Genomic DNA, 14014 nt, shown 5'->3' with positions numbered 1-14014 from the left:
CCGAAAGTTTTGTTTACGATATCAGGAGACAAATTCAACAAAAAATAAAAGAAGGAAAAGGCCGAAAAAGGTGCACCACATCTATTGATGGCAGAACAATAAAGACTGTCTCCAAGATAGAAAAATGTCATCAGCGGCCATCAGAAGTGATCTGAATGATGCTGGTGTTTCTGTCAGTTCAAGAACAATCAGGAGAAGATTTACAGATGTTGGACTGAGAGGTAGAATTCCACGAAAAAAGCCTTATCTTAATTTTCAGCAACGAAAAAAAGACTACAGTGGACAAAGGAACACATTAGACAGATGATCAATGGTCACAAGTTATATGGAGTGAGGAAATTAAGATATCGTTATTCGGTAGTGATGGGCGAAAATATGCAAGACGTAGAACAGGAGAAGAGCTACACCCTGACTGCATTCAAGCAACTGTGAAGAACCCAGTTAGTGTTATGATTTGGTCATGCATGTCAGCAGATTGTATTGGTCGCCTTCATGTCGTCGATGGGACACTGAATGCCAGAAAATACATTGACACTATTCTAGAACCAAAACTTCTACTTTCCATCAGAGATCTCTTTCCCAACAATGCTTCGTTTATTTTTTCAGCAGGATTCTGCTCCTTGCCACACGGCCAAAATATCGAAAGAATGGTTTCGTACAAAGAGCATTAAATTGTTGTCATGGCCAGGAAAAAGTCCTGTTCTCAATCCTGTCGAAAATTTGTGGCAGCGTTTGAAAACTCTTGTTCGAATGAGGTGCCCATCAAATAAAAGGGAACTAATTGAGGCTATAATCGTTTCCTGGCATCATGTAATAACGAAAGAAGAGCTTAAAACTCTTGTCAGCTCAATAAAACGTCGATGTGAAGCTGTAATCAAAAATAAAGGGTACCTTACTAAGTACTGATAACTCACTGCAATCATCACTATCTAATGTATATCGATAACTATTATCGTTTAACTATTTTTGTATTGCAAATAATTGAATTTTGTGTTTGTATTGAATTCAGTAATAAATTCTCTTTAAAATGATATATACAAGTTTGCATTTTGTGAAACGTAACGTTTTCTTTAAGCATACAAAGTTCAAAAACACAAATTTCCAAAAGTGTCCAATTTTGGCCACCACTGTATACCTAGCTGAGGACAACTTCCGCTTTGTGTCCTAGATCGTTGCCATGCACGAAGAGTGCCACAAAATTTGGTTACCTTGAAAATTCTTAAAATTTCAACATGCATCTTACGTCTGCATGGAAGTTTCCTATACCGGAAGCACTTGTAAAACCCTAACCAGCAAGAATTACTTTTATGCTTTACTGTTGAAAGAAAATTCCTAGTATTCATCTCTGCGTTAGTTATTCTCTGCACTCTTCATCTGGCAAAAAGTCTTTGATTTCAACTGCTGAGTCTTGTCGAACTCGAGTTCCCATTTTTATATTTTTATTCGCCTGTAGAAAGACAAGTAGATAAGAGTACCGAATTACAGGTGGTTTAATCCGTGTTCGAATCTCTTGTGAACGGTTTGCTTACATGAGTGTTTCGCGATGCCTCCAATGTAAATCAACTGCAAAATGGTTTCCTTTAAAATACCCTTCACGAAGACATCTCTTCTGTGAGCAAATAACCCTCATGTACATTTGCTCCCCTTCCTCGAAAAATGCAAGTGGGGGCTTTTGATTTTTCTGTTTAACTTTTCGCCTTAATACAATTGCGTTATTACGGATGGTGTTTGCATGCATGCGCATCTGTATCTTGGATATTTTAAAAGCCATTTGAAATGTCTATCAGCAGTATTGAGGGCAGATGGGGGACCACATTGCTTTCCAGCGTTTTAGAGGTTATGTTTGGTCCATTTTTTTGCAAAGTGAAAGTGTAGCAATAGATGCTGATATTCAAATATTTCCCTTCTCGCAATCTCATTTTCTCTGAAATTAATCTCCTTGTTCTCGGTCATTTCGAATAATTCATCATAATAAATTTAAAATGTTTTATGCAAGCTTATACTGCATGGTAAACTGAATAAATAACAATTACTTGAGCATTCGGGCATCTGAGAAGTCTAAAACTGCGTTTTGCGATGTAGAAGTAATTTTTGTGCTTTCATTCGCTGTATAATTTTCTGTAGTCATAAGTTAATTTCTTGTAAAAATGTACTGTTGAGAATGCGTTTTTATAATACTTGAACTGGTGATAAAATTTCGCGTTTTAAAGTTTCAAGTGTTGTGTGGATACTTATTAAATAGCTAACATATCTAAGTGTGTATAACTACAGAATACGATGAAGTTCGCGAAACTTAATTTTGAGACATTAGTGAATTAACATTTTGAATTATCATTTAGAACAAAATTTAAGTTATGGGGGGGGGGAGAAATACTTAAGAAAACTACTAAACACTTCCATGCATTCATGCCGCCTTTTTTAGCATACTACTAAAAGCTATAGGTCAAATGACATTCGTGTATTTATTACATTAGTTAAATTTTTATAATATGCTTTTCTGCCATAGATATTTTCTGAAATTTCAAATTTATAGACTTCTTTGAAAAGACTTCATGGTAGATATCGTATTTATCCAATATATAAGTCAGATCGTCTAATTTTCTTGCTTAAAAACTTGGAATTCTTTTTAGGTATAATAATTTTCTTTCAAATTAAATGAAACATTTGAAAGTTTTATTGTTATTGAAACAACTTACAAATTTTAATGTATTGTTTTTACTTTTCAGCCCTACAATCGAATTTCTGGTAAGTTAATTTTACTTATTTCATGATTATATTGTTCAATACAATATGGAAACACTAAAGGGTCAGGGCTTAAAGGCATTTGTTTCTGTTAGAAGAGCTTATTGTGAAACTGAATTATAAAATAAACCACTAGCTAGCTGATAGTATTTTCATAAGAGTTTTTTTCTCATATGAATCAGGATTAGATTTCTAGAGAAGTATTTCCAGCTGAATGGTGGGACACCAGTTATCAGAACGGACGGAAGTTACTATTGAAATGCTTTTGAAAAATCGTTGTTTTAGGCACTTGTATTAAAAATTTGGACAAGGTTCTAAATTAAAGCTAATTCTTATTGCTGTAGTGTCTGTTTACAGTAATGTTAGGATGAACTGTAGGAGTTGTCGTATTTTCAAAAGAATACGGATGGTCTTCGTTATCAGACACTTGCAGTTTTTAATAAAATGAGTAACAGCAACAAAATGGGGAATATATATGTGTATCCATTAAGTTTGCTAATGTGGTTTCTTCTCAATGTTTATGCTGACTGTTGTGAAAAAGAATTGTGAATCTATGGATTTAAACATTTTTCCACAACCTTGAAACTGGTTGGTGTCCTATGAATTTCTCATTTCTCGTATGCATTGGCTACTTGAACGACTTGTATGGCTTTGACAGGATTAAATCAAGCGAATGCGACAGTTTTCCATGCTAGCTGGAGTTATTTATGGTCTTGTAGTTTTCCGCAATAACATTTTGCTTGTTTCATTCAGTCTCCGCTTGGACATTACAATAGAGAACCCATATCCATTCATTTAGCATCATTAGTTTCATCTAACCATCGCTCAAAGTGACAGAATTAAATTTCAAAGTATGTTACAACGGTCAGGAACGCAACCGGCAATACAGAAATTTGACCACAACCAAAGCAGTCTTTCTACTTGATTCTCATTTCGGGACGAAGTAACTAAATGCGAGGAATGGAAATAGTCATTTTGGAAACTAGCGTATTCATAAGCTTGAAGAAACACGAAGCTCTTATCCATTTTTCAACTTGATTATATTGTTGCATGTGTACTGGTTGGTGATAGGTTGAATGCACCCATGTCCGATGATAGGTTGATAAAATTTGTTTTATGAAAGGAAACACTTCCAAGTTCTGAACCTTCTAGAATCACTCGTACAGGTGTCACCAGTATCAGATCAGAACGGAGTGCAATCAGTAGTTGCACTTCAAACTACCTTATTTTTCCAACATCATTTCTGTAAGCTTTTCATGTTGCGTTCTATAGAAATATAAAATTTCATATAATTTCGCCAAAATTATCTATCTATGCGCAAAATTCGTAACATTATAAATGCTGGTAAAGAAACCTCAGCTTACCAGTGGCCAAGAAAAGTATCCCAGTTGCCTTTTTGAACCTACATTTCTTGACTTTGCTTCTACTCTTGCTTCTACTCTTGCTTCTAGCATTACCCTTATTTGTCATTAATAACGTGTAATCTGGTTTCCGGCTCTTAAATTGTTGCTTTTATTTCTTTAAACCTCTCAAAATGTAATGTTACAAATACGATGTTACAAATGCTTGAAAATTACTGTGTTATTAGTTCTCAAAAAATGATCAATCTTATTTCTGCGGTATGCTGCCATTCTTAATTTCTTCTGCATGCTGTAAGCACAAATTGTAATTTTTGTATTTAAGTAGTCTTTCATAGATTAACTTCCTTTGCAGTATGATTTTGTTTTAAAAAAATTTTGCATAGAAAATAATTCTTATTGGTTTAGGGTGTATAAAGTGTTACAAAGGAAACATTTCCTTTTATGATTGATTTTATACTTCAAAAGTAGTTATAATTCATTATGGGATATCGGTGATGGAAAAATATTACTCGCATTAGGTATAATAGTTTTGAAAAGCAAGGTAAACATATTGGCAGGACTGAAGATCTGCATTTTTTTATTGCTAAGGAGTCTCCAAAATTTTTTTCTTCATATTTTTTTCTCTTTCAGCCCGCATAGTCTTTAAATTTTTTGTTAGCTGCAAAAATATTCTAGGAAATGTACTCGAAATTTGGGCTGCAACCTAGTCTCGCTGACGTTTAAGTTGCATTCCAGTAACGTAACGTTTCTGTAGGAGCTGGTACAGCTAGGGACCTTCTAAGAAGCATCCTCTGAGGAAATATTTGCTTGTCCTTCATTTCTTGTTACGTGCACGTATTACTTTGTTGATATTTCCCAACCTTCATATTAAAGATGTACTTGTAAATGTGTCCTTGAAAACCTTCAACTTTGGCTTAAAACCTTGGTTGCTCAAAATCGAAGCATTAAACTAGGCATTTCCGTAAATTTCTTTACTCCAGGCATGTCTATTCTTTACGCTATGCATTTGGTTACTAAAAAACTACCCATTGTATCTTGTAAGACGATTAGCATGTTTCCAGTTTGGTAATATTTCGTGCGAGACCTTTAAATTCAACTTAAAACTCATCTTAGAATTTGTTCCTTTTTTAATCTTGCACAATGTAAGCAAAATACAATTTTTATTTCATGTGTCGAAGTTTCCGCGACCACTCATGCTTTGCTCCATTCTTTTTTCCCAATGGCAGATTGTGCACAATTACGAATGTAACCCAGTCCATTAATCTATATAAGGAAGGATGTGGTGGTCTCTTTATTATGGAGGCATCTAATAGGTGGGCCACCATCGCCTTTCCTATGAAGGGACTGACGGTTACAACCACGCCTTCTCCGTGATTCGAACGCAGGCCTTTCGGTATCGCAGTCAGCTTTCCTGACCACTATACCGACTGGGCGGCTGCCTTTACATCCTTGATGGGATTAATGTTGGTGTAACAGTCAGCCATCAGAGAAATGGTCTACTTTTCTTGATCCTTGCTTCATGTTTCTTTGTCTTGATGAAATCTCTGGTCCATCTCTTCGCTAATGGTACACAGCTGGTTCAAGTGTGAAGTTACGAAGTGAACTTTAAAGCTCATTTAATTTAATTAAAAAATTTATAAAGAACTTTAAAGAACAGTTTAGAAGGACTTTCAAAGCAGAAACTGTTTAGTATCCACTTGACACAAGATGCAAAACGCCCATGCAGCCGACCCGTTAGCTGGAATAGGAACCCAGATCTAACTATCGGTGTTCAGAGACTTCACCGCTCAGCTACTGGTGCACAACGTAGGACATCTGAACTGTATTAGTTACCAGACACATGTCCCACGATTTTGCTGCATTAAAGAAGAGGTAAATATATACGTAACTGTTTTACGGAGTACATTATAAGAATACATTTTACTTCATGAATACAATTACTTCATGAATAAAGTTTTAGTGTTTGTATTTGCAAGTTTAAGGACATGATGATTCCCAATGAATTGCGTTATTATGTTCATGTTGAATTGGCCCCATCTTTGAATTTTAGGAACAAGTATTATTGGTATATATCAAAACTGAACATATTTTGGGTTATTTTAGTGTTGCATCTCTATAGAAATTGAAAGAGCTGTGTGTTGTCTGCTTGAATTGTTTACTGTAACAATCGCTTGATTTTTTTATTACTGTTTGATGCATTATATCGGGGCAATGTACCTCTTGTGATTTATACGTAAATTTTACTGCATGTTATGCATGGAACACGTGTACTCATGACCCATGATTTTGCTGCAAAGCGAAATTACTGAACATATGTTTAATATCCCTACGATCAGAATTTTTTGCAGTCTATATTGTATGTCTCGGGGCCGTCGAAAACATAGCGATTTTAGTATACTCCATTCTCCGCATATACCGAATAATGTGTCAAATGTCGTGGGAAAACTACGAAAGAAAGGAACCTTGATCTGTAATACAAAGGTAGATAGAAAAGATCTCATCTGAATTGACTCTAAAGTCCCTCCCTGCTTGATCTAAGGCATCCTGTTATCAGATTGTAACGCCATGTCTCTGGAAAAGATCAAGTCTAATATTGACCTCCTTATGCTGGCATATTGCGTTGAGGAATCTAATGCCATCTCTTCGGTAGGACGATATCATTGTTCCTTCCCATAAAGGTGTGCTTACATTCGTTCTTCATCGATCTGGATTTCTGAAGCAGATCATGAATTTTCTTATGCTGTTCAAGACTAGTATTCCAAGAAGGAAATTCCTGCGTTCTACTTAGCTGACGGAATGAGTTGTTTTTGTTCTTCAATTCAGTGGTGTGGACTATTGTAAACTTTAACTATTGATGTCATTTTCAACTGCGTACTTTGTTTAGCGTTTCAAAGAAGGAATGAGCAGTATTCACTTTGCCTTCAATTTTTGAAAACTGCTTAATGTGTTGGTGCATTGGCCATAGAATCTTGTGCAAAGTTTAAACGTTGCAATAATATGCTTTGGTCGTACGAAGAGCTTCGGTGTTCCTTCTCTTGTGGGTGGTGTACTGTGTTGCTTGAGTTGTAGAACTCTTGCTTTAGTGGCGTCTTTTTCTGATGTGTATATATATACAAAAGGAATATACCAGTTAACAAAAAGCTCAACTGATGGGTTCTGTAGCAGCCAGTAATGTTTAGGACAAATTGATGTCGAGTAATGACCTCTTACTACTTCGTTGTCATACTAGTGCAGGCCACTCGCTAATTAATAGTTCACTATATTAACTATGTGAATAATATAGTGGATTATTAATGATAAATATTCAATATATTGCTAATAGTTCTCTATTATTCATACTTCACTATATTAATTTTTTAACTGTTAGGAATAATGCGTTACAAGTGTGGCTTCAGTCCCCAATTTGAATATTTCATCCTTTGCGAGACTTATAATTTCAGGGGCAAGTTGATTAACACTTTAAATCAGTGCTTTCTCGCGACTGATTAAATAATAATTTGATACAGTACTTGTCCATGAAAATGCAGATTGACATTTTGGAGTAAAATTTATCAGAAATGTGAAACTTATTGCTGGTCTCGATCTGTATCCTTCTATACTTCAATATGAACTGCATTTAGTCTGCATATTTTTCTTTCAGGCTGCAGTGTTAGACTTGCTTTCTCTTCAGACTATCCATAGCGTTCAAGGTTTTAACCTAGCCTTTATTTTCAGTCGGTCATTGGTCGTAGATAAACTCTTCCAGTTACAGAAATGTTTTGGATCACTGAAGTATTTATGCTTTAGTATTTTAAACTTTACAATTTTTGGGGGAAAATACGAAAAATAACTCTTTATGCTTTTCCTTGTCCCTATACACTTACATTTAGGAAAATTTTATACCGATTGTAAAAAGCACAATGCAAAAGTTTCACCTCCCCCTCTCGCAAAAATTGAACGAGATATTTGGTTTCAAAATTTAAGTTTGACGTCATTTTTTAACTTTCCTTGAGGAGTCGGTTAATGAATTTGAATTATTCGAGGCTGATTTCCCTTTGTAAATGACATTCAGTGATTTAATAGTCGCATTTTTTTAGTTTTTAATTTTGTTACAAATGGTATGCTGGATGAGCTTTTTTCACAAAAGTAATTTAAGTACAGAAATGTTCGAAATGCGTTTTTGGTATTGTCATTCAGTTTTAGGTACTTAAGTATTAACTCAATCACCTCAGTAGAAGTCGCCAAATTTTCAGAATGGGCCAAACTCGTGCAACCATTCACATAGCTATCCTTCAGTCAAGCAACGCTGCCATTTTCAGATGCGTTCTTTTTTGTTGTATTCAAAGTTCTTAAGGTTTTTATAAGCAGATCGTGGTTTTTTCCCGGGAGTTTTTAAATATGAGCTCGTGGAATTTACACAGAATTTTGCTGAAAATTTTCTAATGGAAACGGTTAGGAAATTCGTTTTGTATACAGCCGCTGCAGCCGAGGTTTGCACGAATCCGGGTGTCCGCAGTTCTGTTTTTAAGCGTAAACATATAGCTGTGTGTTTCGGAAAAAGATAAAAAAATTGTAGAACGGTTTGAAGAAGAATGCGTTTTATCTTTTAATGTATCATGTAAACCTTATCTAATCATTAAAGTTTACATTTTAAATTGATAAAATGTTTTCTTTTCATATGTTGATAATGTGTACTGACTCGCTGTAAACATCAATAATTTGGTAATCTTTCTAAAAATGACTCAAACCATCAATATGCCCCGATAAATTTCTACCTTTTTACCTGTGAAGAGAGGGGGGAAAAAAACGCAAAATTGCTACAAGGTGGTTGTGTTAATACGTAAATACCCAGTTTTATTACTTTAGAATTCTAATATAAAAACCGCACAAAATTTATTTAGCTGGAAATGCAATTTTTAATTTTAAGCGAATGCTACGAGTTGGCTATATGGTAGCACTGAAACTTCCCACCCTTTTCTAGAATAAGTATTTTATAAGATTCTTTGAATAAAATCTTCTTGGAAAAATTATAATGTTCAATATTTTTCACTATGACAGCATAGGAATGCTCGCCACTTTATCTCAAAAGCCTTTCTCTAAATTTATATTTTTATTTCCCTACACAAATGCGAACATTTCGCTCTTCATTTTGTGTAAAGTTTCTGAATTTTATTTCCAACTTTAAAATCAAATATCTTGATCAGATTTTGTCGTAATGAGTCGCTTTTGGTATTGTGCTTTTTTGTAATGAGTAACACTTTCCTGTATAAAAGTGTTGGGTGCGAGGGAATATATAAAGTTAATTTCGCAACTGTAGGAAATTGGTTTTTTATTTTAAGTAGCCAGAACATGAATATTTGCGTCATTTTATTGATACAATTCGCGTATGTCTGGACAACAGCTTTGAAAATAAGCGACCAAGTGAGGAATTTTTGTGGGCGCGTACTATAATACTCTATTATTGCTTAAAGAATGTATTGGCTGAGTGGCTAAGATCCCTGAACACGAGCGGAATTCGAGCCGGCTTCGATACCAGCTGAATGGGCTAGTTGCATGGTTGGTTTTCATGATTTTCCCAGTGTGTAATGTTAATACGAGACAATTTTCCGTAGAAATTCCTTCACGAAGGCATCCCTCTTGTTAGCTGAGCATCACGTGCACATTGCCACCATACCAGCTGCTAAGGTTTACATGCAGAGATGTATAAAAGTATCTTAGGTTTGATTTAATTGTAATTTTAATAGATAACTAAGAAGACGTGAGTTTTTCTAAATGTTGTGCTTCATAAATTTATCCTACTTTCACTAATAAACTGCCCACCATTGTCAATCGGTAAAGTTGCTGAACAATGGTAATTAGTCGATTCATTACAAACAGGCTGATTACATGACCATTTTCGTGATTTCCCAATGTCTGACGTGGATCCGAGCCAGTTTTCTTTAGAAAGTTCTCCACAAAGGCATTTCATCCCTTGGGCAGTTGCCCTTGTGTGATTTGCAATAATCAAATGAAAACAATTATTTAACTTTAATGTCTTATCATCGGGAAGGTCAGAGTGGTATGCTGGACTTAGGCTTAATGTGAAATGTGTCCAGTCTTACCTCTCTGGTTTATGAGCTGAGAAGAGTGAAAAATGCCTCCAGAGCGCAGTGCTGTACCAAAAAAGGAAAATCAGTGAGTGTCAAAGTTAATCTTAACATTCTTTAGAGATTTTAAGCGAGATACATTAAATTATCATGGCCCTACAAAGCCAGAGTTAAAAACGAAGCTGACATCTGACGGGAAATGCGGGAAAATAAAAATGTACTTTTCTTGAAACTTTCACGTAACTTGTGTTCATAATAATAATGGAAGCAAAAATTTAATTCGTTGAAGCGCGAAAAATACGCGCTAAAGGGTAAAGCCACACGTTTAGAAGGTTTTATAGAACCGGTGAGTGAACCGATAAATGAAGTTATTATAAACAAATTAGAAGCCAAATTAGACACTGTGAGCACCGTTAAAAGGAGTGTGATGCTGAATTACAAAAGGATTATTTTAAATTACGAATTGTAGAATAATTAATGTTAAATTATAATTGTATAATTTATAATTAGTCTATATCAGTGAAGCAAAACTGGATTTAGAAGACATTGAATTTCGTTTGGAAAAAATCAAAGCAAGAATAAAACATTCTTGCATACGTAAATGTGAAAACTTCTACAAAAAATGCTGAGAATGAAACATGTAAAATAAGTGTTGATAGTTATAAAATAGCTCATGATTTAAAGCTCCCATAACTGTTTTTACCTACATTTTCCGGCAATGTTTATGAATGGATAACTATTCATTATTTACTTAAAGCTGCTGTGCATAGCTATAATTTGTCAGGGCCAAAAGGGCCAATATTTATTACCAGCCCTTGGAGGCGATGCACTTCGATTTGTAAAACCGATCCCGATTATGAAGTTGCTTGGTCATTGTTGGAAAATATTTTTCAAATTATTAAATATACTTTCAAATTATATTTTTGCCCACATTAAGCGATTTATATCAACCCCATCTATTCAGAGAACGTCCTAGTGCATTACTAAATTTAGTTAACATTACTCTCGAATGTACAAGATCGTTAGGAATTTTGTAATTTCAAATTGATGCGTTTGCTGATACAGTGTTTGCACACGTTTTGTTATGAAAATTAAATTAACTAAATGGTTAGAACGCGACTTTGGTAAGAAAAATGTCCCCAAACTGAACGGTTTGAATTCCTAAAAATCCATGCAAGAATCTTGGAAGCGTCTAGAGTTTCTAAGAACTCGAACCCAAAGTAATACTCTAAAAGTATTAACTAATGCAAGGTCAGCTAAATGTATTTTATGTTTGGATAATCATGTTATATATAAATCTTCTAGATTTCAAGACATATCCGCGAGTTACAAGGTTGATTTTCTTAAAAACCAAGAATTGTTCTTTAACTGCTTTTGAAAACGTAGCGCAGGAAAATTTTGAACAGTGTTTTAAACTGTGGTAAAAAACATACCCCGATTCATTTTGATAAAAATAATTCACCCCGTAGTGCGCGTTCTCAAAAAAAAAAAAAAAAAAAAAAAAAATCCTTCTCACCGAATGACTCTAGTGAAATAAATATTTCAGGCTAAATAAACCTGAACGCCATTAGTTTTGAAACTAATAATAATGAAGATTCCCTTCCGTAAAACCATCATTTGTCGGCTGTCGGAATGAGCTATAAATATTGTGAACATAAATCCTTCTCCACGCCAGAGATAAGATCGTCTTTCCAAGGTCGAAACACTTACCGTATTTTTATGTACTGTTGTAATTAAAGTTCGAATGGTAGAGGAGCAAAAATATTTTGTCAATTCTCTTGACGTAGGCAGTAAAGTTAACGTGATTAGAAAAGAAATAGCAGAGTATTTCAAATAGACCAAGCAATAAGTGCTCATATCTAGCTTGAACAAAATCGTAAGCTTAAAACATTAGTGTAAATTCCAAAGGCTTTAAAAGAAATGGTGAATTGTTAACTGGTCTTGCTCTTTCAAAACAACTGGGTGTTAAGAAAATGTTTTACAACAAATATTTGTTACCCTGACACATTTTTTTAGACCGAACAAGATCTGTGATCTTTTGCGAATTTACCTGCCGATGAAACCAAATCGAATTACAGGATGAATTGATCATGTTACAAGAGACGGTGGCTGGTTGGGTAGTGTGTGGGTCTAATGAATTTAAGTAAACAAAGAGTTGCTGTGGAGTAGTAAAATATTTCCAAGATTTAGATAATCAACAAATTTCTGGTAGTTGCACTACCTTGGTATTAAAGATAACGAAATGAGGAGGATTAAGCCCCAAGAGTTGTTCAATTAAACGGTATGTTTTAAAGACGGCCGATATGAGGCTGGTTTACCTTGGAACGGAAATTCGTGGGTGGTGTTGGTGTATTTAGTTATGGCAAAGCACACAAGGGCTATCTGCCTAAGGGAAGGGATGACTTCGTGGAGGACGTTCTAAGGGAAACTGGCTCGTATACACGTTACACATGGGGAAAACCACGAAAACGCCCATGCAGCCAGCCCGTTCGCGGGATTCGAACCTCGGACCGAACTACCAGTGTTCAGCGACTTTACCGCTCGGCCGCTGGTGGGCTCCGGAAATTCGTGGGAACTTGGAGATAATTATGATGTCGCAAAAAATCTACTTTCACGTATTGTTGAAACGTGGTAAACGCATATTGTGATATATAGAATAGTTATTTGAATGAGAGAATAATTGAGAAAGCGAGTCCAGTTGAAGTAAATAAATCATTATATTATTGACCCCGCCATGCAGTTGTCATGGAGAGCATAACTACTAAGGTAAGGATTGTTTCTGATGGAAGTTGGCGTTTAACAGGACAGTTATCTTTAAACAATTGTTTATATCAAGTAGTTAATTTAAACCAAAACAAATTTACATTCTTTCGCTTGAAAAAGGTTTCTTTGCCAATTCTGGAACAGGCATTTGAAGCGGCTAGTAATAGGTGTCACGAGACCCAACGGGTACAAGATTCTCCGAGCAGCCATTATTAGAAACTTTAGTGTTGCTTTCGTATTTGAGAAATTCTAGCAAATTTAATTTTTGAGAACAGGTGATCACTACAGGGATCCGACAAGAAGCCAAGAAATCTGTAATCTAACCTTAATGTTCTGGATGTAATTGCTTAAATCCTACAGCTTCCCACGCCTTTATTAAATCATCAGAATTTGAAATCCACTTTAAGGGCATTCCAGAATATCTCATTTTCTTAGTAGTTTTAGGAATTTCAAAGACAAAAGGAATATCGTCACTATCGGTAATAAAAAAAGTTAAACATTCATACTGTAGCAAGAAAAGTTCCAGTATTTCTCTCTATTTTTAATGGTTACGGCTATTAAAAAGGGACTTGCATTGACAGTTATTCTTTTGAATTTATACACGCATGAATTATTCATATTGTCAATATTTCCTCTTAAAAGTCCTCTCGAAGAAGCAAGGCTAGGAAACTTTTTTTATGCATAACGCACACGCATTTGTAGGTGCGGTAGCAGAGTTAAAAAGATTTAGTATGGTTAATTCCCCTGGTGAACTTCTTGCAGGACATTTATCTTCCAAAGGTATTGACTGGAAGCTAATGCTTCCAAATTACCCAGTTTTGTCTGTCATTGGAAGGTTGGTGTAAAGTCATTCAAATACTATTTGAAACTTGTCGTGGGAAATACTGATTGAAGTATAGGAGTTTTTAACAACTGTCATGCAAATTGAAAGGTTTTTAACTCGTGCCTTATTTCTTCGTATTCCGATCCTAACGATTAGTTTTATCCCTCGGAATCTTTTTGATCGGCAGAGAAATCACCTCTTGCCTAATTTAACAGGTATCCCGAAAACTGATTTTTCCCAATGGCAAAAAATTTTATTGA

General features: G+C 35.1%; 1 protein-coding gene across 1 annotated transcript in view; it reads left to right on the top strand.

Annotated features, from left to right (window-relative positions):
* Positions 1-14014, top strand: part of LOC118196186 (uncharacterized) — a 54567-nt gene that overhangs the window by 27062 nt on the left and 13491 nt on the right. Inside the window, exon 6 of the mRNA XM_035367601.2 lies at positions 2727-2745. Coding sequence (XP_035223492.1) covers positions 2727-2745 — 19 coding nt within the window. The remainder of the gene's footprint in view (positions 1-2726; positions 2746-14014) is intronic.

The sequence above is a fragment of the Stegodyphus dumicola genome, chromosome X1 (genome assembly GCF_044657685.1).
Source record: "Stegodyphus dumicola isolate Sdum_Otavi_A_Nest chromosome X1, ASM4465768v1".
Classification (NCBI taxonomy): domain Eukaryota; kingdom Metazoa; phylum Arthropoda; class Arachnida; order Araneae; family Eresidae; genus Stegodyphus; species Stegodyphus dumicola.
Note: the sequence above shows the minus strand (reverse complement) of the source record. Positions and strands in the feature narration are given on the sequence as shown.